Source organism: Bubalus kerabau, chromosome 1 (assembly GCF_029407905.1).
Source record: "Bubalus kerabau isolate K-KA32 ecotype Philippines breed swamp buffalo chromosome 1, PCC_UOA_SB_1v2, whole genome shotgun sequence".
NCBI lineage: Eukaryota > Metazoa > Chordata > Mammalia > Artiodactyla > Bovidae > Bubalus > Bubalus kerabau.
Genome location: NC_073624.1, coordinates 267,661,504 through 267,687,570, shown reverse-complemented (window position 1 = coordinate 267,687,570; position 26,067 = coordinate 267,661,504). Strand labels below are relative to the sequence as shown.

At 45.8% G+C, this 26,067-nt stretch overlaps 1 protein-coding gene across 1 annotated transcript; it reads right to left on the bottom strand.

Annotated features, from left to right (window-relative positions):
* Positions 1–1,385: 1,385 nt before the first annotated feature.
* RGMB (repulsive guidance molecule BMP co-receptor b) lies at positions 1,386–25,503 on the bottom strand. The gene is made up of 3 exons (XM_055565424.1): positions 24,903–25,503; positions 19,234–19,742; positions 1,386–4,845 (listed from the first exon to the last, which is right to left on the bottom strand). The coding sequence occupies exons 1-3, from the start codon at positions 25,069–25,071 to the stop codon at positions 4,177–4,179; spliced, it is 1,347 nt and encodes a 448-aa protein (XP_055421399.1). The 5' UTR covers positions 25,072–25,503; the 3' UTR covers positions 1,386–4,176.
* Between the last annotated feature and the right edge of the window lie 564 nt (positions 25,504–26,067).

Genomic DNA, 26,067 nt, shown 5'->3' with positions numbered 1-26,067 from the left:
ATTTCGGGCACAAGGGACTGTGTGTTCTATTACTGAGTTGATAGTGTTAAGCATCGTGCTTACTAGAGGTACTCGGGGCAAGAAGAACAGTAAATTCAGAAGAAAATACCATCGAAATGAAAACGTGAATGTGACTCGTCCAATTCAAAGACATGCTGAAAATGGATGCAGGCAGAAACAATATGGTAGGCTAGGGGGTGAGATAGCAAACTGGGAACTGCTCCCTGATTCTTGGATGTCTGGGTTACATTCTCTATGGGAGAGATGTTCCTTGGTTCACATACAAACAGATCACTGTTTGTGGGAACGGGAAAAACTGAGGCGAAAGTATCTTGGCCCAGAAAGGACGGCAGAAATCCCTGTGCTTTATTCCAGATTACAGGCATTAGGATGCTGCTAAATGCTGTGGCTACCAAAAGAGAGAGAGAGAGAGAGAGAGAGAGAGAGAGAGAGAGAAACTGAGATAACAGGATTCTTAGAATCTGTTAGTCACCACTTGCTCTTCAAGACAATAACAGCTTCTTTTTAAGGCTTTGGACAGCTGCTCAAATTTCCATCCCTGAAAAGCTGGAGGTCTGGATGTGAATAGAGTGAAGAATGTTTTTCTTCTTAAGCACAGACTTCACGGTGACATAGATTATTTCTTAGTGTTCGTCAGTACAGACATAAGCACTCAGCGGCTGGAACACTGGCATCTTACTTTGTGTGGGTGGCTCAGTTGGCATCATTTTCCTTTTTTATTTGTTCTGAAAGGCCACACATAAACACCACATGTAAGGGTTAACTTTCTCTTTTAAGAAATGACTATGTATGTTTCCCCAATCAGAATTCGCTCCATTTAGTATTCTACCCAGTGGCATGAACAGTGTGTTTCTGTGTCTTCAGTTTGGGTTTAATTCTCTCAAGCTTTTCTACCCTTTGGCATGTTTCTTGAACAAAGACCAAATTGTGATCTTGTGATGTCTCTTTCTGGAACACCCAAGAAGTGAGAATTTACAAAAGTTTACAAAGCCAGAAAATCCTGCCCCAATATCCTCCCCACCAGGACTAACGAAGTTGCTACCATCCAAGCTGCCTTCAAAGAACCAAATGCAGGTTCCATGCTTGCAGGGGACCAAAACCAACACTAAAAAAAGACCTTTGGGATGATACCAGTGAACTAATCTCACAGATTCTGACTTATTTCCAGTTGCCTAGAAATTAAAAAAGGAAAAACTATAGTAGTGATATAGTTCAGAAAATAAGTTGAGTTTGTGGACAGGTTGAACAACTCATTGTCAGTAACCATGAAGGATTTTGTACACAAACCCCCTCACTCCCTTTCTTCTGCTATTTCTCCACTCTTCCAGCAGGTGGCACTACAGTCACAGAACAAACATTCCACAGCAGGGTATGTAACTTTATTTTTCTACCATAATAATTTAAAGTATTTACACACTGCACACTCACTGTTTTACACAGATACTTATTCATATACCTATGAACCACATCTAAAGGTTTCTTTGCAAAGACTTGACACACTGGGGGGGTTTCCGAGCATAACAAAGAGAAGGGAAGGACAAAAAAACAGTTTTGAGTCTTCAGACAGCCATGTGGCGCATCTGTGAAAACCAGTGTGTTCCCACAAGATTAAGCTCCCCCAGAAGACGTCCTACCTAACGTGTGAGTATGACCCAAAACGCTTCTGGTTAAGGGGGGGATTTCAAAAACCAACATGTGCAAGGAACATTTTTCTTTTTCCTCCCCATTCTATGAAAGAAACAGAAGAAAATAAACCAGGCCCTTCTCTAGAGAAATACCTGTATTTCTGAAACAGTTATCCATGGGGAAGACTTCAGAGTCATAGAGAGACACTGACTGCAAAGGGAGAACAGCCAAATCCACTGGTATTAAGAGACGTGATGCAACCTTTCCAGGAAAATGATGCGGCAAAAAAACCCAGTTTCCTCTTCCCAGGTATTTGGAGAGGCGGTTGTTTTGCTTTCGCTGAAAAGGACACAGGTATGTTACATCATGTACACACTAAACCCAGACATCGTAGAAAACTTCTACCGCTTTCCACTTTAGACTATTTGCACAAAAATAGTGGTTAGAGGTACCCTAAATATTTTTCCTCCTGTATTCTACTCGGTTACATAACAGAAGTACTAGCTAACTACAGCTTCTGACCTGGGCATGTGATTCCATAAGGGAACAAAAGCAGTCACCGTACAGAGCTGATGGCAGGCAGGCCCCCGTTAGGCTTTGATACAAGGATAACAGGTTTGGGTTCAGCTCTCTGGCACTGCATCTTTGCCCAGGAAGAGGCAGGATGCCTTTGGGATTTTCCCAGACTGGCCAAGATCATTCTCTTGTACATTGGAAGATGGGCTAGAGAGAAGCTTTGCCACTTCTGGTGAGTCGACAGCTCCATGCTGTGACCAACAGATCAGTTCACAAAGAAACAGAACTTTCAAGAAGCGGCATCCTCTTTGCTACCAGTCTGGCAGTGCCACTCATCAAAAGGAAGAAATTAACCCAGCCAACTAAAACTACACACAAACTTGACCCAAATCTCTGTGGCCTTTCAAGTTCACCGTCTGTTTGCATTTACGTAAATGACTCAAGTACAAACTCTACCACTAATTCTTGGAACCAGATATTTACATTTTAGGTATAACAATAGAAACCTACCTATCCTGGAGTTCATGTTCTCAGCTACTGCTCTTGCCTTTGGGTGGTGGTGGTTTCCTTTTTTCAAGAGGTGCCAACAACGATGGAATGGAAGAAGGAAGGAGTTGCTCGTGTAGCTCAGTGAAATCACTATCAAGTTACATGAGCAACTAATAGTCAACCTACACATATTAAGAGGGAAAGTGACTACATCGAGAGGCCATGTGGGGAGCAACACTGGCCAATGAGAATGACCAACCAGCACCCAGTCAAGCTGCATACAGGGTCAGGCCAAGGAAGCACGTCTGTTGTCAGGACCCCAGTCCATCCTATCACACACACAGACGCAAAGTGGGAGACTGGGGAAGACCACGGTGTGGGAGACAAGGAAGAGGAAATCTTTGTGATGGGATCTGGGTCTTCACATGAAAGAATCTAATACACCCCAGAGCCTGGGCTCCCGGGCTCCAACACTGAGCCTGGGGAGGGCTTACTGGGTGTGGACATGGTGAGTACAAGTCCAGACAGCTAGAGAGGAGGTGGCTGAGAACGCGGGCTTGTACAAATCACAGAGGGAAGAGCAAGGCACGATCGCTGCGCTTACAGGTTTGCACTTTGTTCAATGTAGAATGGAGTTAAAAGAGGGAAAAGTGACAGTTTGAACAGGGAATGAGGGATGACAAAAGTCTGAAAGGGCTCTTGCAAGATGCCTGGTATCTCCTTACCCATTGCCATCTGGAGCCCTTCCTGACCTAGAAAAACAGCAGTTCCATACGTTTAACCTACCACGCTCTAAGTGCTCAGATGTATCAATCCTAGTTAATAAGAACTGTGCTAACATTCTCCCCACCCTCTGAAAACAAGTGGCAGCTGTCCAAGAGGGAGAGGGCTTCCCAGAATCAGTGTTTAACAGCCAAAAGCACCTGTCCTGGGGTGGGGTGGGGCGGTTAACAATCCTTCCACGTGGAGTGAGGGCAGGAGAATCGGGCAAGGACCTAGTTCCAAGGAACGAGGCAGTGGCACCAGGAAGGCAGCAGTTGAAAGCTGGGCATGCGGCGATGGCCAAGGCTGTGAGGGCGCCGCCAGCAAGAGCTGCAAACAAGGTCGCCGGTCCTCTTCCAAGGGCGCGCAGGATACGGTGTCTGTGCACGTGTACTATATACGTACTGACCAGGTACACACATAAATATTTAATATATAAAAAATAAAGTGCTTTCTAACAGGTCCCTGGGCAGGGACGTTATAAAACATTTCACAAAACTGCAAAAAAAAAAAAAAAAATTGGTAACGGTCCAAGAACACTACATCCAACATTATGTGGAACATAGCCAAACGCGATATGTACAAATCAGGTGGGCATCCCGGGACACACGCATCCTGTCATATACATGGTATATACATATATACTCTTTTTCCTCAATATATTATGACAATATATATTTTTTAAAAATTTTGTTATAGACAGGAGAAACGGAACAGAAAAAGAAAACAAAAAAACAAAAAAAAAACGAAAGAGATAATCCCCTACAAAAACACAACTAGGATCAAGCATGTGAGTCCCAGACTGACAGACGACAGGGGGCGTCCACGGGGAGCCCCGCGGGCACTGCTTGGGAAAATATGCCAACGTTCCTTCCTGGGGTGCAGCGCCTCCACGTCCTCCAGGGCGCTGTGCGCGGCAGCCGTGAAGTTGGCATCGCCGGTGGTGAGCAGGTCAAAGACGCAGGACTGGAAGTAGATGTCCTTCACCGGCATCTGCTCGTGACACCGTGCGCTGGCCGTCTCCAGCGTGTAGCCGGGCCAGGCCGGGGCGGCGGGGCTGTGGGGCAGGCCGGGCCCCAGGATGGCGGACACTTGGCCCTGCCCGTCGTCGATGCGCTCGCCCAGGGGGCAGCCGGTCACGCACAGCTGCAGGTCCTGGCTCTCCTCGTAGGCCATGGCCAGCGCCTCGGGCATGCGGATGGCCAGCGTCAGGTAGCGGCCCAGCTGCCGCACGAATACCGTGGTCCCCATGTAGCGCGCGTGCATCTCCACTGAGCGGCCGCTCTCTCGCTCCACGATCCGCAGGCTCTTGGGGTCGCCATCCCCGCCGCTGGTGCTGCCATCTACGAAGGCGGCCGGCAGGTCATCGGTCACGGCTTGGTAGACTTTCTGATCCGTACACTCCCGGTGCGCTTTGAAGATGATGGTGATCTGTGGGGGAAGGAAGGTGGACAAAGTTTTAACACAGATGGGAGAGAGATGGGCGACAGCATCCTTGGGCCCTGAGAGTTGCCCTCCAGTTCTGGAGGCTGAACCAGCTAGAGACAGAATCTCCCAACTCAGCCTGTCTCTGCTTCTGCCTTGCAAGTGAATGGTGTCACTGTTAGGGACAATTTTGAAGACCTTATGTATTCATTCATTGGAAGGATGGATGCTGAAGCTGAAACTAATACTTTGGCCATCTCATGAGAAGAGCTGACTCATTGGAAAAGACCCTGATGCTGGGAAAGATTGAGGGCGGGAGGAGAAGGGGACGACAGGGGATGAGATGGTTGGATGGCATCACCAACTCAATGGACTTGAGTTTGAGTAAACCCTGGGAGTTGATGATGGACAGGGAGGCCTGGCCTGCTGCAGTCCATGGGGTCACAAGAGTCAGACAGGACTGAGCCACTGAACTGAACTGATGTATTTTTTCTTGATGTGGACTTTTTTTTTTTAAACTTTTTATTTTATATTAGAGAGCAGCTGATTAACAATGTTGTGATAGTTTCCGGTGGACAGTAAGACTCAACCATACATATACATGTATTCATTCTGATGTGGACCATTTTTTAAGTCTTTATTGAATTTGTTATGATATTGTTTCACTTTTGTGTTTTTTTTTTTTGACCATGACGCAGGTGGGATCTTAGCCCCCTCACCAGGGATCGAACCTGCACTCCTCTACACTGGAAGGTGAAGAAGTCTTAACCACTGGACAGCCAGGGAAGTCCCAAAGTCCTATGTATTTAGAATGAAAAACTGACACAGATCCAGAGAGTGTGTATCAGCAAAAAATTTTTATTTTCCTAAGACAGAAAAATGTTGTTGTTGGGATATAGGCAAGTTTTATTGATCATTTGTATCCTGTCTCCTTCCAAAGACAGATGAGTTGTGGTAGATAGCTCTGAGAAAAAAAGAAAGAAGATTCCTTTCTGAGTTATGCAGATGCTCTAAGTGGCTTCATTAATAATAAACCTACCAGAACTGTGATTTCTAAAAAATTTCTCCGTTGGACTCTAAAACAATACCCTATGACTCATCACTACCAACTGAGCTATACACACACACTCAGGGAAGAGACAGAAAGCTGAAGAGTGGGCCAGCCGAGCAACAGCTACCAACCATGTGCCTCAGGAAAGATTCTCTAAGTCTCTTAATCAAACGTTTCACATGACCGGCTAATCTTTGGGACAGCGAAATCACTTGGCAAGTGCGCTCAAGCACTGGCAGAGAATAAATACCCTAAACCTAGTTACAGCAAATGTTTTCCCCAAAGAGCATGCTGGCCCTTCAGCTTCTCAGAAATCTGTTCCCCAGTCAACTCTCAACTCTCCAAATTAAGCAGAAAATTTATGGAGGAAAAAAAAAAATCTACTGATAATATACAAACTTCCCTTTAGTGAACTTAACTTTCTTTCCTTAATTAGAACAGTACTTAGGAAAAGAAAAAAAAAGAACTCTGAGCACCTTCACCGCTAACATCCTCGACATCTCTGCTACAGGGGATAAAAAGATGCTAAGACAGATACGGGCTTCTGGATCACACAAGGTGGGAAAATGGTCCCCAAGCGGCGGGGTGGGGGCGGCGGGGAGACAACATTTTGAGATTTGAGTTATTGTCTGTAAGTGAGGTAATGGCTTATTATGCTTTCTTCTTGAAGAAAAGAAAAAAGTATCAGGTGACTTCAGTCAAGGAGGAAGGGAGACAGGCCAAACACTCTACAAATTACTCTGGATGGAGGCAAACAGCTACCTCCTGCAAAGGGACTAATCAAAACAATAGACCCTTGTTAAAAAGGCCACGAGGGCCTCCCTCCCCACCCTTCTCCCTACAAGCCCTCCCCGCCACCCTCAGGTTTATGTCTGAAGGCTTTCCCCGCCCCGGCTCAGCCAGCATTTGCTCATGCTATTTAATTCCACATGTTCCCACTGGTGTTACTTGACTGGAATTTTCCAGCCATTTCATTTCACTTCAGCCAGTTGTAAAGCCAGATCCGAACCAGCTGTGGCTGCAGCAACTGGTTAAATTCATATCCGTTTTTTGCAGCTGCAACCAAAAGCCAGACAATGCACTGTGAGAATGCCTGGTGTTCTCCCTGCCTAATTACTCTGAGCCACAATTTAATTTCATGACCAGCCTTCTCACGTTTCAACACCTTCCTAACAACCTGAAGGAGGTGTACCAGAGATGATTTCAGGAAATTTGCTGTGCATCCAACCATACGACCTTCCAGAGCGACTGGGATTTTTCAAGCTAGATATCTAATGGGACTATAAAATAGATTTATTTGGTGACTCTAAAGACAGTTTGACAGGTGCTTTTTAGAGGCAAGCTGGGATCTCTTGGAGGTGAAAAGATTAATTCAAGTAAATTCTGCACCTGACAGGACTGCAAGTTAATACAGATGGCTACAATAAGAGTAACAGACTTTGCGTACAGCCGCTGTCCTCATTTTCAACCAGAGCATCCACACTCAGAGTAACTGAATTCTTCTACAACAGCTAAGCCATTTGTCCTTCCAACCTAACAAACCTCAAATTTAAACCAACTTGGTCTTATTTGTAACCATGAAGGACTTTTCAGTTCGCCTTAGGAAAAACACAGAGGAATTAGTTCTGTTGGGACAACACAGCAGAGAGATCCAATTCCAAACAAGTTTCCAACAAAGGCAAGCAAGGGTCAATATTAACATGAATGGAATAGTTCCCTGTCTCACCAAGTCTCCACTGTTTTCATTAAAAACACCAATTCCAACTCAGGAGTCATTTCAAACGCCTCTCACCTTACTGTCGCTGCTCTACCTGTGACACCAGCAGGTAACTCCCACACCTCTGGAAGACAGCTGAAACTTACAGGTAGCTCCCACACCTCTGGAAGACAGCTGAAACTTACAGGTAGCTCCCACACCTCTGGAAGACAGCTGAAACTTACAGGTAGCTCCCACACCTCTGGAAGACAGCTGAAACTTACAGGTAGCTCCCACACCTCTGGAAGACAGCTGAAACTTACAGGTAGCTCCCACACCTCTGGAAGACAGCTGAAACTTACAGGTAGCTCCCACACCTCTGGAAGACAGCTGAAACTTACAGGTAGCTCCCACACCTCTGGAAGACAGCTGAAACTTACAGGTAACTCCCACACCTCTGGAAGACAGCTGAAACTTACAGCTTAACCTCTGTATTACTGTCTACACTCACAAAATATTCCAGTTTACCTAATGCATTTTTGTCTATCTGTCGAATTTCCTAGGAGTGACTTTCTCTACAAGACAAGGAAGTTGATGTTTCTCTAGTAGTTTCTCTTTTAGGTGAGATAATTTGCTCTCAGAGTCTATGTATAGAATCAGCCCTTGAATCACGATGTTGAGGGTAATGAATGAGAGGTTTCTTGAGTGGTCCTCCGTAGTTTAAGTAGATATTGAAGAGGTACCTAGAGATACAAGCAATGGAAATGTAGAAAACACTAGGAAACAGTCCCTGACAAGTTGTGTGAGGTATTTTCATCCCTCATACAATTGCAACCTGAGGTCTTAAAAAGCAAGCACTTAACCAGAAAGGGCCAGAAATCCATTTTCCAATTCTATCCTCCTGTTCAGAAAAATTAAATAAAATGTATTCACTCTCAATAATTCTTCCTTTAAAAAACTCAAATGTTAATGGAAATGTGTGGAAATTCCACACATTTCCTATTTCCAGCTAGCAGCTATCAGAGGGTCACAATAGGACATTCAAAATTGTATTCTAAAGCTTTTAAACAGATAATTTAAAAACAGCTATGCTCTTTACTTTTCCCCCCTCTACGAACTGATCCATATGCTGTAATAACTCAATTTGGCACATCTGTTCTATGCCACACCATTTATTATTGATGGATGGCATTTCTGTGCATTTAAAACATCAATGCCTTTTGTTAAACCTTCCCCGCCCAGCTCCTCCCAACCCCCACCTCATACACACTACTCCAGTCTCCTCATTCATTTTTAATGTTTCACTCCCTGAGATCTTTACCACCTACAGGGTCTCTTAGGAGAAGCAAGACAGCAGCTACAAATCAACCTTTCCACATGAGAAAGGCAAAAAGGATTTAGGGTTTGCTGTGAAATGCCAACACTGAGAGGCACCTGCCTCTCCTTTCCATCAGGAAAAAAAAATAAAAATAAAAATGAACTATATGAAAGAGAGGTCACCCACAGAACCAGGCACTGCCTTGCCAATGCACAGAGCTTCTCCAAGCTCAACAGCCTTGCACAGTGCTGTGAGGAGGTTTTCAAACAGCAGAATTCCCCACAGGCTGTGCCCTGAACTATTTGTGCTTATCATTCTTTGGAAGAAATGTTTACCGGGGTTTAAATCAGACCATTTGGCACTGCATGTGTGGGACCTTACTGGAATTCTCTTAATACCAGAACTGGGACTTTTATAGACAAGGGGCTCCAGCTCTCGGGTTAAGATGGGCCAGCAAATCAAACTGAAAATCACAGGAAATCAGCCTGGAACACAGGGAAACCCAATGTTGACAGGTATCCAGTTAAAATTCTGCTTGCGTTAAGAAAGCTTAGATTAATTTTATTTCATGTAATTAGCTGATGTGTCTACTTCCTCAGATCCTCTGGGTGCAATTATAGGTTGAAAAAAACAGATGACTGTGGGAGAAATCAGAGAACGCTGTGCCCATGGCCTTTGCTCTCACCAGGTCAGCGGCATACAGCCTCTGCTTAGTCCTCAGAGCTGAACACAAAGATCATTCCTACGAGAGTGTGTGTTTCAAAGAAATAAACACACATGCTCTATCGCCAGCTCTAAAACACATCATCTTAACTCAAGTGGGCCAATGTTTCTCAATGTTGAGAGAAGTCCGAGACTAGGAAGCTCTGAAGCACTAAGGATGGATCTCAGTTAGGCTGGGGAGAACTCGGGCTTTCGCTCCTTTTTATGAGGTAGAAAATAAAAGCATATCCGTCTAGAATAACTTTCTGGAGAGTACATGGACCATACTTAAGGAGGTCAGTAATCGATGTCATTGATCATTTTCCTGAAAAACTAGAAAAAAAAAAAAAGAAGAAACAAAAAAAATCTGCCAGGAAGGCATGAACTCAATGAAACAAATGTAACTTTACCATTGCAACTCAGCCTAGCATCAGCTATCTACCTACAGTCTGAATTCAACATCTACAAAAGCACAGTTTAAGTCACTTCACTGGGCCAGGACAAGATAGCTAACAGGAAGAAAGCCGTACATGAGTTTCAGAGGAGGCTGGCAGAAGAAATTTCCCTCTAGATCCCTTTTCAGGCTTGAATGAGACTACAAAAATCTACAGCCTCCTAAAGATCCCCAAATAGGTTTCTCTGTCCTCTTGCGTTTCTTTCCACTGAGCTCCGCTGTAGCAGCACTCACAGGATTCCAGAGACACAGAATGGATCAGACTTATTTATTCTTAGGGTTGCCCTAGGTAATACATGCAGGAACAAGGGCTGCCTTGGCTGCTGGAGGGCTTCTTGGCAGCAGCTGGAGAAAGAAGAAACCAAACCAGAGGAGAAGGACACCCACAGTTGAGGCTGCTAGGGTGGTCCAGGGGGGAAGCATTAAGCTCCGTGGCTGGAAACAGCATGCAAGAGAGAGAGAAACAGAGAGAGAGGGAGAGGGAGAGAGAGAGAGAGAGAGAAGCAGGCCCAGGGATGATACATAAAAGCGACAGGCAAAAAAAAAAAAGTTGACATCCAAAGAGCGATTTTTGTACATTTAAAACAAGGAAGGCTGGAAGCATAAATAGGCTCAGAGGGAAATGGGCCAGCTTCCTTGTACAGACCAGAGGCACAAGGTGCAGAGTTTACAGGGAGGAGGGGAGGCCTGGGGTGCGTTGGCCTTCCCGGCACCCGGAGAACTCCAGATGGACCTTCTTGCTTGTTGTGCCCGGTCTCTGCACTGTGAGGAGGCCCTCGCTAGACTTCTAGATGGGAAGTCAGGTGTGTGGGGACGGTATTTCAGGCCGAGGCTGCCGCTATGCTTTGGAAAAGTGAAAGTGAAGTTGCTCAGTCATGTCCGACTCTTTGTGATCTCGTGGACTGGAGTCTACCAGGCTCCTCTGTCCATGGAATTTTCCAGGCAAGAATACCGGAGTGGGTTGACATTTCCTTCTTCAGGGGATCTTCCTGACCCAGGGATCAAACCCAGGTCTCCCGCATTGCAGGCAGACGCTTTACCCTCTGAGCCACCAGGGAAGCTGCTGTGCTTTGGACCAGAGGCTAAAAATACTGCAGTCACTCAGGGGCAGGAATCTGTCCCGGCAGGTCTGGCTTTCTGGGATCTCCCTCCTAATGGGGTGGAGCGGGGGCACACAGATCCCCAGGCTCTCGCAGCACCCCGGGTGAACGCTCTGGTCTGAGGTTCAGCACAGCTGTTTCCCAAACAGACGGGGATTATCAGGAAATCACAGCCCCTTTGATCGGTTTTCAGTTGGGGGAGGTAATTTAAAAAGCAAAAGGGCTTAAAGGTCTCAATGCACTCACATTCTGTCACTTCTAGGGTCAGTTTCAGGTTCCTAGGGCTATTAACAACAAAAAAAAGCAAAGCCCAGTCAGGAACAAGGTGGTTAGAGGTGGTGACCATATATTCCAAGAAGCCAGTTAACTGGAAAGTTCCAAAACAATATCCTTCTGTCTTCATTTTCCTGAGGCAGGGAGCGGGGAAGGCATGGACCCCACATAAACATACACGTGTGCTTGTGTGTGTACTCACACCTTTAAAAAGGAAAGAGCAAACACTGACACCCTTTTCAGGGGCACATGCAGAGCAGATGAGAAGTTGGTCTTTAAATGCTGTCACATTAAGCCTATCCAGCGTACACAGTCAGCTCCAGCACTGAGGCAACCCCACCAGCAGGAGCTAAGGTTCCCTGGGCTCCGACTCCTAAAAGAACCAGCTCACTGGGACATACTGAGCTCCTCTCTGCACAGACCCAATTTCATCTGAAGTTCTTTCTAGACCCAACAGCAACGGGTTTTCACCGCAAGGCTCCCCCGTTAAATTCTGCATCTTAGATGTGTGCTGCAATTCTTGTTATACTTAGGACAAGCTGAGCAGCTTAAGAAGTCCTGAAGTTACCCCACCCAGGAGAACACAAAATCCAAACCAGTGGAAGAGCAAGTTCTACTTGCAGTCAAAACAAATAAAGACGAAACGGGTAAGGTAGCAGCTTTCATTGTTCGACACTGTAGGTATGACTCTTTTTACATGCCACATTCCGCAGGGGCAGAAACTGTTTGGTTAGCATTAATTGAAGCCAACAACCAAAAAAAAAGAAAAAATACCAACCATCCAATGTTTCCTGCTTGCCCCTTCCTCTCAAAATGTTGACTCAAAGAAAATTTAACAGGGCAGAGAGAGACATTTGGAAATGTGACAGAAAAACAAGTTCTAACGCTCAGCTGTGTATCAGACTTGGCTGGGCGCCTCTGGTTCAAACTATGGAGAAGGGTAGGTTTGTTTTCAAGTAGCAGAGGCCCAGAGCACTCGCAGGGAATTCTGGCTGGCTCAGGCAGGCACCGGGTTACTGTCACTTACATACGGGGAGATTCGGAAGGTCCTTTTCACCCTTCCAAACCACGTCTGGGACGGAGACCCTGGCACACGCAGAGATTTGAAATGTAAAACTGACAAGGTATACAGAGACAAATTTTATACATTTTTAGACAGTTTTCACTGACATCTTATATATTTCTTCCTTCCAGGGAACAGAAAGAAGACAGAGGCCTAGTTACCCAGAGTACATGCAGTTTGTACAGACAAAATGAAGGCAGATCTTGTTCAAGTATGGCCTAAAGAATAAGCCAGGTAGGCCTGTTTTCATCCCCCAAAATGATCATTCACATTAAGGGTACATCATGGAGCTAAGAATGTCGCCCCCTTTTCTTCTGCTTCCTTTGCCCAAATATAATCACCCCCAGGCAGTCTGCTGAAAACTATATGAAGCGAAGGTGAAAGTTTCTGGGCCTAAGACCTTAAAATCCAGTACAAACCAGAGCTATGCAGGAAGCAGAAAAGGGCCAACAGGAATACCACCACCTGGAACAACTGTAGCTGGTTTCTGTTCTAGAAACTATTCTTTTAATATTGTCTCTACAATAAAGAAATTCAGGGAGGAAAAGGATTAATCTAAGACATGCTTTTATGAGTCTTAAAAATGAGACAGACCCTGAAAAATCAACTTAACTAAGAACTGGTGATTCTGATGCTCAACTACCCTAGCAAGCTTTTGGGTATTAAAGATCAACTACCTTTCAACAACAGCAACCAGGGTTCCAGACCCTGCTAGGGTATCTCAGAGGAGTGAGGAAATCTGGGTGTAGGTGAGGGACCACCTTAAGGGTGGGAGGTGAAAAGGGAGACGGTACCAAGTGCTGAGAGTGAGAACACTGACCAGCGACAGTGGCCGGTGGGCAGGGTTATGTCCGAGGTACAGCGGCCCATCTCTCAGGCCCAGCTTCCTGGTCCTGACCCCCTGAGGCAACTTGCAGCACTTGGAACCAGCCTATAGCATGGGCCCCCAATGTTCTGAAAAGAAACCCTAAAAACGGCTTTCCCCCACCCCCGACACAAACCCCACAATTCTCCATGACATGAAGGCAGCAAAGTTTAGTTATGAGCTTAGACTAAGGCAGAGACTACATTCACCTCGGCATCTCCCAGACACGATAGGCCCTTCAATGCTTGGGGTTTCCAATGCAACACTAAATAGTACTTTTTATCAGAGAAATGAACACAGTATTCTGCACAGGGAGCTATACAACTGCAAACTTCTTTCCCATCTGTTCTGCAATATATCTCAACAATATAGCTCAATATATCTTGCAACTTTTTGTAATTTTTAAAACATTTCTGCAAAACAAGGAGGACCAGGACAAGATGCAAAACTTAAAGATGGCAAGAGTTATCTGTATTAACAGATAATCATAACAAAGAGCAATCTCAGATTTTAAGGGTTAGTTATCTGCAAGGAGCTCCTGGAAGGAATCTATATTCTCAAAGAATAGCCTATCGCCTCTGTAACAGTGTTGCATGCAAGGACAGGGTCCCTGTATTCAAAACCTAATTCTGTACACAAGAGGATGAGGCATCTTCCTTAGTGGACAAAAATAAGAATGATCACCACTGTGCAGCTCACAGAGTCTCCATAAAGATACTAAAAACATAACTGGTTACAAAAACTTAGCTACAAAAAAAATCCACTAGACTTAGGGTCAAAAGAGGACAGATTCCCAAAGCCTGATCCAGAGATATGCCTAAAAAAAAAAAAAAAAAAAAAAATCCTTGGAAGGCTTTGCAACAGAGGCACATCTGGCTCTGACTTTATAACCAACAGAGAATGACCCAGAACATTGGTTTACGTGCCCACATTCTCCTGCTGAACAATAGGGCATGCTAAGGGGCATCAAAAGCAGGAGAGGACCCAACTCGTGCTCCAGGACCCTACAAGGGAAGGGCATTTTATCACCAGGGAACACTGTGGGCAGCCAGCGAGAATAGAGCCCAGGAACTCAAGACTTCCTGTATCTCCAGTATCATCAGCCAGTGGTGATTTCCAGGAAAATCTCTCAGCAAGTAGCCACAGCTCCAGAAGTACAGATATTTATGGACTTTGAAAGACAGGCTCTCTTCTCATGCTTTGGATAGGCACAGAGCCCTGCTGCCCATGGGTTACTGCAGCGGGTGGCCTGGGGCAGCGGCAAGGACGTACGAAGCACCTGAGTGTCCACTTGCCTGGCTTGGTCAAGCACAAGGAACACACTTCCTCCCCAAAACCAAACTGCCTGAAGGTAAACCACCTTCTCTCACTAACGGATGCAGTATAGAAGGGTCTGAAGATCTATAAAGGACTGGCTGTCATCTCAATATCCCCTCCTACTTGCAATGTTGTTTCCCTGACTTTGAAGAATAGGATAAGCAAGCCAGAATGTTGAAAAAAGGACATGATTACATTGAAAGGAAAGGTTTGAAAGACAAAGCAAAAGTACACAAGGTATTTGTACAAAATAATTGTTAAAAGTATTGCCACTGTTTGGTGGTTTAGTTGCTTAGTCATGTCCGACTCTTGCGACTCCATGGACTGTAGCCCACCAGGCTCCTCTGTCCATGGGATTCTCCAGGCAAGAACACTGGAATGGGTTGCCATTTCCTTCTCCAGGGGATCTTCCCGACCCAGGGATCAAACCCTGGTCTCTTGCATTGCAGGTAGATTCTCTACCAACTGAGCTACAAGGAAAGACCATTGTTTAGATGTATAATAAATGCATCCTTGAAATTTTAGGGAAAAGGAAATCATTTTAAATGTACCTGAGAAATTGGAGATTTTCATACATGCTACTAGGACTCCATTGAAATAATTCACACCAAAATTGCCTTCTGCAATCATGGCATATGCAATTCCTTCTTAGACCCACATAAACAGGGATACATAGTTACACAACATGAAGCTGAGACTGAGGGGTGGGCAAAGAGAACGTGGAAGAGAAGGTACGCTGCCCAGCACCCTCCACAGATGATCTGCTTGTTTATCTGTGTGAGGATCAGGAGAGAAAACAGCACTGTATCCCCCTGGAGCCCCAAATACAAACAGTGCTCCTTCCCACAGAGCCAACCCTGCCCGTTCTCAGCCCGTCCCCTCTCTCATATCTTTTCTGCAGAGCATTTGCAGGTCTGAAGCTGCCCGCCTCTTGTAGACAAAGATGGGGAAGGTGGCCCAGAGTGGACACGGATCTCAGCAGAGGTGGTGCAGGTGTGCCAAGGAGCCCTGGCAGCAGGGGGGAAAAACAACCCTGGTGTCCCCTCTAGGAACGCATCGAGCTAGCCAGGTGGCCAAGCACACAGACTCTGGGGAAGGGAGGGAACCGGACAGGCTGGTGCAGGGCACAGCCCAGAGCCTCAGCCCTGAGAAGGCATACCTGTGCACAGCTGGGTAGGGGGAGAGGACATGGACCAGGGGAGATGATACCACACCATCAAGCACTGCAGGCCTGGCGAAGAAAGGCTTCGCTAGCAGGAGGAGAAGCGGACGACAGAGGATGAGATGGCTGGGTGGCATCCCCGACTCAATGGACATGAGTTTGAGTAGACTCCAGGAGTGGGTGATGGACAGGGAGGCCTGGTGTGCTGTGGTCCGTGGGGTTGCAAAGAGTCAGACATGACTGAGCGACTGAACTGAACTGAACTGACCAGAGATGACTTTGTTTTCTTTCCCTCTGTTGTTTAGATTTCTTTCCCCCCTAAGCTTTGTCTTTCCATGATGAGGGAAACCTGGGTGTTCAGGGGGCAGGCAGAGCTCACAAAGACAGCCTTGAAGGTGATGGCCTGCTCAAGAAGCCCATGGCCCCAGGACTGAGTTGCCTGAGGAAAATACCTGAGTCCAGTGCTTTGCTTTCATGCTGAGGGTGGTGGAATGAATGGCTGCTTAGATACGATAGTTTCAGCATCGCATTTTTTTCGTGGTGTGTGTGTGTATATGTGTTAGCCACTCAGTCATGTCTAACTCTATGGGACCCCATGGACAGTAACCCACCAGGTTTCTCTGTCCATGGGATTCTCTAGGAGTGAATACCAGAGTGGATTGTTTTCATTGCTTAGAAATTTTTAAAAAGTTTTATTTTGGTCCTGGGTATAGCAGAAGGAATTGCAGTGCAAGATTTTAGGTCTTTGTTTGGTTTCACCAGCAAAGGCCATACCAACATGGAGACAGGCCCTCAAACAGTAACCTTCACATGCTTTTGGGCAGCTTTGGAGAGAGTTACAAAAAGAGAAAAGAAAAAAAAAAAACAAGCACTGGAGGTCATGAAGCTATAGAGTAATTTGTTGCTGAACAGCATGGTCACCAGATGTGGGGGAATACTTTCCCATAGGGCAATTAAAGACCAAACATTTTCGTTGTCTGCTTGAATTTATGTTAAAAGATAGATAACTTTTCCCTCTCTCCTTTCTGGAAAGGGTAAAACCTTTGATCCTCACCAAAGTGAGGGAGAAAACAAATTGTACTTACGTTATTTGCTAAAAACTATGATAGGTTCAACCACAACTGAAATAGAATGATCTAAAGTACTTCAATGTCAACTGTTGCATTCATATACTATGCATACTCATAAGGCAACCAGCTGTCCCCAGATATTTTCAACACGATCAGTAAAAAGTACAGTTTTGAAAGGCTGAACACCAAATAGGAGTGACATGTGACTGGATAGAAGGCTTGGAAAATAAAACTCTGGGCTTGTGAAAGAAACAATACAGCTGACCCCTGAACAACAGGGGAGTTAGTTGCAATGACCCCTGGGCAGTTGAAAATCCACTATAACGTTATAGCTATCCCTCTGTGTACAGGGTTCTGTACCCGATTCAAGCAGGGATCATGCAGTACTGCACTATTCACTACCGAAAAAAATCCGCATATGTGGACTGGCTGGGTTCAAACCCATGTTGTCCAAGGGTCAACTGTAAATTTTCCCATGCACACAGCATTTATTAATCTCAAAAGTATCGTGTGAAAGCTACCCTTCCAAGCCCTCAATTATCTGCAAAATTGATGATTTTCTGCATTTTCAATGGAATTGCCTTCTTGAATTTTCAGTGCCATGTCTTTTCAAAACCTATTACCAGGTTTTATGCCCTTTGAGTCTGCAATGATAAATTGTTGCTCATTGCTTACCTTATGACTTTGCAGCTATTAACTTTATAACATATAGCAAATACATATTGTAATATACAGACAGGAAAAATTATATACTTGCAAAATCCAGAGGAAGAAAAGTTTATTTGAGACATAAGGTTTGGAAAGGCAACCTTGGGTTTTATTGGGAACTGAAGTGTAAATAGTTTTAAGTTCCCCTAAGATGTCTAGGCCAATGTATAGTCTCCTTTGTTCAAGGTGATGACTTCTAATCTTAGATTTGTGACACCCCAGGGTGTCTCCATACAGTCTCTGGAAGTGTGCTAAAATTCCCTCCACAAAATGCCAAGTAAAATAATTTAAATTCACTTAAAAACTATGCTACATATGTTTGAAGGCAAGGCTTGGAATCAAGAGAACAGTCCTTAAGTATTATAAAAGCCTGCTAGCTGTCAATTACATTTTAATCTAACCCAACTGATGAAAAGATACAATAAACAAAATGAAATGATACAAAATAAGAAAACCTGTATGTGTGATTTTATAGTTGGAGAAGACAGCCAAGGAGCTGGTTCCTTGTTGTTACACTTTTTTTAACAATAGAAACATTTGAGAAAATTTGTTTATGGGTCTTCCTTGCTATCTGCAGGCCTTCTCCAGCTGCCCAGAGTGGGGGGTGGTCATCTCCAGTTGTGGGGTGCAGGCCTCTCATTGTGGTGGCTTCTCTTGTTGCGGGACACGGGCTGGAGAGCTCTGACTCAGTAGACATGGTGAGTGAGCTTAGTAGTCTGGAGGCATGTGGGAGCTTCCTGGACCAGGGATTGAGCCTGTGTCCCCTGCACTGGCAGGTGGATTCTTCTCTACCACTGAGCCACCAGGGAAGCCCCTGGGACACCATTTTTGTGGAAAACCCTTTTGGACCTCTTTATTTACTAACGCCTGAATCAGCTTGGCCTGACAACTGGAAACCCAGTCACAGCTCCTCGCCACCTGTTTGCACTAAGACTCTGATGCCTTAACGCTGGCTTCGAGGCTCCCTCATCAGTATCAGTTTCTTTAAAATGAACAAACACCAACCACAGACAATGGCAGCTAGACCCGGTAAGCTTAATTTTGTCAGTTTTCCCTTCTGGTTGACTTAAATTTTATCCTGAGGTTACACGGAATTAGGTATTACTGCTCTGCAAAATCCACTTCTTAACTTCCCTGGTCACCACGTTTTACTATAGCTTCCAAGTTTCCAATAAGGTTTCCTGATGAGTCGCTCTCTTAGGTTCCACGGCGTTCTTTGTTCAGAGCACCCACTGCAGTCATCTGATAAATCTGAACATGGATTTCTTCAAGAGCCACACACATCTGCACTCAAAAATGACATCACTGGAAAAAAAGAACTTTTTTTTTCATTAAACAGGCCTGCCTTTTCCCTAAAGAACCCAACTTCACTGTTTCCTTTTTATTTTTCATATCATTGCCTATTTAAACTTAGACCTACAAGAATTCCAGTGAGAAAATTTTTTTTTTACCAAGTAACTTTCATTTAATCCTTTATCCACCTTCTGTGCGGAGCTGGCCAACAGAAGTTCCTTTTAAACAAGGTCTTTTGTATCATATTTCAACAGTCGTCTGAAGAATCAAACATCTGAAAGTTACAGAAGGAAAGAAGAAGAAGAAAAAAAAGTACACTTGCCTTATTTGTCGCAGTGGCACTGGATCCAGGGACCACGGGCACATTCGTCACTTGAACTGAAAGATAATTATTGTCTATGAGTGGCCAAGCACCTTCCACTTTGCATGTCTGGAAGTGATCCTTGAAAGTTCTAAGGTGAGGGTCTCCGAACAAGCCACAGAAAAGGTAATTGGGAGGGTTCTGGTCCCCGCCCCTGTGTTCTCTGGCTCCCGCGTGGCTGTGATAGTTACAAGGGTCATGGGTCACTTCCGGGTTGGTAGACGATGTGGGTCCATCCTTGGAACAGTTTCTCTGGCTCATGAGGTCGCTGATACCCAACACAGCAGAATGGTACACTAGGTTACCACGGCAGGCTTTGGAAGTCCGCTGGGTGCAGCCAGCATAGGCACGCAGAGCCTTGCAGAACTCAGAGTCAAAGCCATCGACCGCGGAGTTCAGGTGTGAAGTCAGGGACACAAAGTCCGTGGTGCATTTCTGGATTCGACACTGAGCTGGCTGCTGGCAGTCACCTAGGAAAAAGAAGATTAAGACCGAATGTTTTTAAAAGGCTTCACAACTTTCTGAGCTGCATGAGAAAAGGACATTCTCCCCTGGGAACTGTTTGTTCTATTTCCTATACTCCTATTTTAAGAAGGCCTTCAGAAATAGGGTTGCATTGTGGCTTCTTGGCCTCTCACAAAGTAAGCCACTGGAAGAACCACTGCATGCAGCTGGTTAACTTAACAACTAAAGCGTGGGCCATTGCGAGTGAACAGGAGTTTAGCCAGGTGTTCTTAGGCTAAACTACAAGGGAACGATAAAGGAAATATTTTATCAACTTTGCTCTTGTTTATAGATTTTGAGAAAGATCCCTTTGCTCTAAGGCCAAGTCAAAGATGTGAACTTTGCTTTGATTTTGAAAACTGCGTAAGTAATTTGCTTTGAAAAGCACAGTCTGTACACAAAATCACGAGTAAAGCCTGCACACTTAAGGGAGGGGAAACTCCTAAATTATAGCGTGATTAGTTAAAACACCTTTACCCGATTCTACTCTAGCTACAGGGCAAGAATATCAGGAAAAAATCCAGGTACTACGTTATTCTGTCTTTCTTGAGAAATATTTACCAACAAATTGCATATAAACTAACACACATAATCCCTTGGTTTCTACAAAGTGTAAATGATCGTTTAAAAAAATAAAGTGACTGATTTGACCAAGCTAGGTATTCACTATCCCATAATATCAATCACCCCGGGATTCTAGCTCCTCAACAGTTCACAGTAAAAGTATGCTAACTCAAAATGTACACGACACTGACAGGTGATCCCACCAACTGTGTTTTTTTCTAGAAACAGAACCAGAGACAGAATTCTTTGAGTATATATAAAACTACTTTTCCCCCTTAAATCAATGATTCACATAAACTTAATGATTTAAGCAAAGCTAACATAAAGTAATGAAAAATCATACGATCACTGCCCTACTATTTAAACAGTGAGTTTTCAAATTATGGTTTGCCCCTAACTTTTTAGACAAAAGTTTGTAAAATCTCTCAAAGCACAAAACCCACAATGAACTGCCAATACTAGGTCAGTGTGTGTACTAATCAGTTTAATATTGTATTCCTTAAAAGGAGAACACCAGAAACACGGAAAAGAAAAACAATTTTCTATATTGTCCACCTCAAATTTTATAGAAATGAACTGTAACACATTATTTGTGTTACCTGCACATTCTTTATAGGTATCTCAACTATGGAGGAGCCTCAATCTCAAGTCTTAGGTTCCTCATCTGAGAAATGAATAGGTTGTTCGAAAGTAAATTCTGTGATCTTTTCTAGGCATGAAATATCCGAGGGGGTGCATCAGTCAGTAGAGTATTATTAAATGTGTAATTATTCAAGATTTAGGCATAACAAAACTTCAGGATGATATCAAGATTTAGGACATTATCTGATAAAGACTTTAAAATTAACCCTAATAATCATTGTAGAAAGACATTTTAGTCTTTTCAGTAGTAAACTGCTTTTAAATGAGTGAAATAGCCTGTAATCTTTGTTCCTGGCATCAGCTGGGGAAACGAGGAGTCGATGACAACCTCGTAAGGCACTCCCCCAACCATCCCTAAGTTTCCAAAACCAAAAAGGGAAAATGTAGTCAAGACTGGATATCTGACTTAACACAAGTAAAAGAGAAGATTAAAATATTTTAATATTTTGGAGCTGTGAATTTACAGCTGTTACTTAAAGGCACTAAATAAAAATCACAGATACATCTTTATGCATTTGGCCTCTTTCATGTTTTCTCATTCCAAAGTCGACAAAAGCAGCTCTAGTATTTATAGAATTCCTCTCTACAAAGTAGATCAAATCATCTTTCAACTGTTTTTACTCAAAAAGGCAAAAGTGGAAACAAAAAAATAAAACCAGCCAACAACCCCCAAAGCGGTATTAAAGCCATTTTACAGATGGGAAAATCAAGACAAAGGGACACTAAAGGCCTTGACCTGGCTGGACTGTAAACTGCCAGCATGAAGCCCAGGACATGTGCCTTTCCTCAAATCTCGTTTTCATTCCCCCAACAAAATTTCTGATTCCCAAGACAGTACTTGATAGCTTAAAAAAAAACAAAAACAAAAAAAAACACACTTCAGGAACAGCAACATCTTTTCTCTTTTTCTTTTAAAATCAGATTCACAGCAAGCAGTAAGCAAGAAAATAAATATATGAGCCAAGGCTCATTCAGTATCGAACAGCTTTTGGACAACACATAAATGACAACACAAGAACTTTCCGCTAAACTTGCAGGGCCTATTCTGTTCTTTTTATGGTCTATAAAATCTAGCTGAGCGTACACTTACTTATAATTATTTCAAATAGTCATAAAAATATCAAAAGTAAGACCAGCATGGAAATGCAGATGCAACTGTTTAGAAAGGAAAAGCAGAATCTAGACTCCCAGATCCTTTTTTGTTCCCTTCCTCCCTTCCCCACGCCCTTTGTCATAGCAGGTAGGTGCTGATTCCTTTGAGAAATCTCACACAAAACACAGTTCCTTGGATTCCTTTGTTTTGGATGAGGTTTCTAACAGACTTTTTGAATAGAGACGGTGGGATGTAGGAGGGCTAACCAGAGAGAAAGTGCATGTGGGTCAGCAGTTTCAGCCCCATCACAGGCTCCTGTGTATAATGACTAATTTGCAGCATACACCCAGAAATATCTAGGCTTCATGAATTTATAATGACAATGCACACTTTGCCTGTAAGAGGCGGTAAAGTAAGCCTCCTGTCAAAATGCCAAGACAATGCAGAGCAGAAACAATTTCAAGGATGCAGCCAAGAAAACCATGAAGTGTATGAGTAAGCAAGGAACTCCCATATTGGATCTCCATTCAGGAAGTGTAGAGGTTTGCTTAAGGAAAAAAAAAAAAAGAATAAAAGTATCCTTTTCATTTCCCAAGGGCAGAATTCAAAATGTGCAGCTACAGATTTATTTTTTCAAATCATACCATCTATGATGTGACCATATTTTCATCCCAGTAAATGAAATTTACTAAAGGATTTGTCAGTCTAGAGCTCTCATGAATGATGCAGACATAAAGACCTCACCATTCAAGGCGGTTTCCGCAATGTCAGGCCTGCACGGGTGAATCTGCAGCCCAATCATCAGATTATAATAAAAGAAATGAGATATGCTGAAATGAATTAAGTGCAACGCAGAGCCATCTGGGGTGTGCAGGCAAATTATAAGGATCCGGACATAAAACATATGGTGGCCCATCTGTAAAGAGCATGAGGTGAGGCTGGCTGCTCTGAGGAGACACAACTGCCCTGCATTTCAATAGCACCATTCTTCAAAGAACTCTCTCCAAAGGAGCCCTCTTTCCTAAAACCAGATTAATTGCTTCATTCCAACAATCTATCCACAGATATCACTCACTACGGCAACTCGGGGTCGAATCTAATGGGGACTTCAGTGTGAGCACATTAGGATACTGAGAGGAGTTTCACATTCCAAGTTCTTGAACTCAGGCACCTTAATTTTCTAAACCTTTAAACCAACTTCTTAGGCCTTTCAGAGGCCATCGAAGAAAGCTTCAAGGACCACATTCCAATCCTGTTACAGGACCCTATGGCAAGTAAAGGAAACAACATCTAAGCAGTCAAGAGGGTCACAGTCCTGCCCACCAGCTCAATTTCCATTTCAAGAAATCTACACTTTGACATTATGGATACTTTTTTTTTTTTTTTCACACAAAACACTCCTGAATATATTTTTTGACACATCATAAAAAGTTTTCCATGCAACCGTGAGCAGACTGACTTTATTTTCTAAGGTTCTAAAATCACTAATTAAAAACCTTCATCATTGTAAAACTTGCTATTTACACTCTCTATTAAGACTTCAGTCTGTTTCCACAAGTGACAGTGTTAAAATGCAGCTGTTACATCACAATGCAAAGTTACGCAAAACTAAATTTAGTCATCTGCTCAAATGTCACATTTTTTCCCCATTACTTAAAAGACCTCCCGGATTTTTAACACCGCTGGTATGACTTAATAAATAAATAAAAATTAACTCTGGCACAGTTGGGTGGCATTACAGTTCAGTATTCTCCAGATCAGAGTGTTGTGATTGCTGTCCCACAAATACAGGACAAAAAGATCTCAAAGGATAAGTATCTAATGCTCTAGGTGCTCTCAAACTAAAAGATAGATTGTCTTTTTCAATTTGGCACTGAAAAAACTTTTTGTCTAGATATGCTGCTAGGAATGGTACTTATTTGTAAAGGGCGTTCTAGATCACCCCCCGCCCCCCACCCCGGCTTTCTTGAGATATAACTGACATACATCGTGTTCATGAAAAGATCTTAAAAAGAAAAACAAGCAAAACACGCAAGAAGGCTCATCGTCGCTAAGACAAAAAGATTTTACTTCGTTAAGAACAGATTCCTCACTGCTGCTTCCACTGGGGAAGTTCCCGAAGGCAAGAGATCGGTCACACTCTCCTGGAATCCCCCAAAACACGCGGCTAGCCACAAAGCACGAAGTTTTTCCAAAGGGGGGTGAAAGCTGAAATTAAAAGGGGCTTTCGCAAATATGAAAGCGATCCCAGTTTAAAGACGTCTTAAGTGACTTCGAGATGAACCCCCAGGTTTTCAAACGGGTAGAATTATCTTCCCATCGGGTGCCATTTCTTCGCCTCGACGCCACCCCCAACTCCAGGGCAGCAGCAGCAATCAGGCTCTTCTCCCCAGCCTAGGAGGCGACGGCGGCGGCGGCGGCGGCGGAAACCTGATCCCAGCCCGACTTTCAGTAAAACACCCATGTAGAGAGCAATAGAGCATCCGGAACGTTCGTCTCGGGAGCGCAGCCCCCCGCCCGCGCGCTACATCTTTGATAAGTGGCTGCGGGAGGAGAGATCCATCCACGGTCCGAGCAGAAGGCGGGGACGGCGTGCGGGCGGGAGGCAGGGCGAAAGGCCGCTCCCGTGTGCCCTGGGCGCGCCGCTCGGTTGGCGGGTGTGTTCCTGCCGCCGCGCCCCAGCCCGGCCACGGTGCGGGTAAGGAGCTGGGGAGGCCTTTCCCGCTCCGGCCAGCGCCTTCTGCCCCCCGGGGGTGGGGGGATAGGGGACCCCAGCCCCACTGACCCTAGAGGCGGCTCCCCCACCCCGCGCGCTTGCCCCCCGTACCTGCATGAAGCAGCCCGAGGCTGAGCAGCAACAGCAGCAGCAGCGCCAGGGGCGGCGGGCCGAGCTCGGGGCGGCGGCGGGGGCGGCGGCGCGGCTCAGCCCCGGCGGCAGCGGCGGCGGAGGCTGGGGCGGCGGCGGCGCAGTAGGGCGATACTGCTCTCAAGCCCATGCCCGTCCATGCAGCTCTCGTGGGCTCCGGCGAGGGCGGCGGCGCGGGCGCCGTGGCGGGTCCCGGGCCTGGGCGGCGGCATGGGCCGGAGGGAGCGCCCCGCTTCCTCTTCTTCCTCCTTCAGCCCCGCGTCGGATGCGGGCCGCCGCCGCCGCCGCCGCAGGAGCAGCAGAAGCGAGCCGGGCGCCGCGGGCGGAGCGCGTCGGCGGCGTCGGCCGCGGGGAGCGGAGGCATCGTGGCGGCCGGAGTCGGCGGGCGGGCGGAGGGCGGGAGGAGAGAGCGGAGGGCGGGGAAGGAAAAGACACAAAGACGGTGAGCGAGTGCGAAGCCCGGCCGGCAGCGCTTGCGCGGGGCGTCCCCGGGCCAGCGTGGGCTCGGCGGGCGCGGAAACGCACCGAACGGAGCCCCGAGCGGCGGCCCGCAGCCGCCGGCTGCCGAGATCACTCTGTGCCGGGGGGCCCCCGCGCTCGATCAATCTCAGCCCCGCACTGCCGCCCCGCCCCTCCCGACGCCCCGCCAATCCGCGCCGGCCCCGCCCCGCCCCTCCCCGCCCCCTCTAACTCCATTGGCAGAGAGGCGGGAGCTGTGGACGCAGTCGGCCACTCATAGGGCCCCTTGCGCCCGCCCCGCCCTCCGGCCCCGCCCCTCCGGGCCCCCGCCCCCTGTTCCCAGCCTCCCCGGGGTGATTCGAGTTCCGCGTCCCGCCCGCCACCGGTCAGGTCGGCGGCGCTGCGGCCCAGCCTCCCTATTGCTGGTTGCGGCCTCCGCGCTCCCCTCCACCCTCTCCTGCAATGTACTATCGCCCCGCGCCCAGTGGAGACAGGCGACGGCAGCTCCGTACAGTCGTTACAAAGTCGTTACAAAGAAGCCGGCCTTTGGCCTTTCCGAGAAGGAAAGTGATCGGGTTCAACGTCCCTCTCCGTAACGCATTTATTTAGATCACCAGCCCCCGACCCTGTCCCTGCCCTACAGCCCTGGATCCTCGGAGGAAACGGG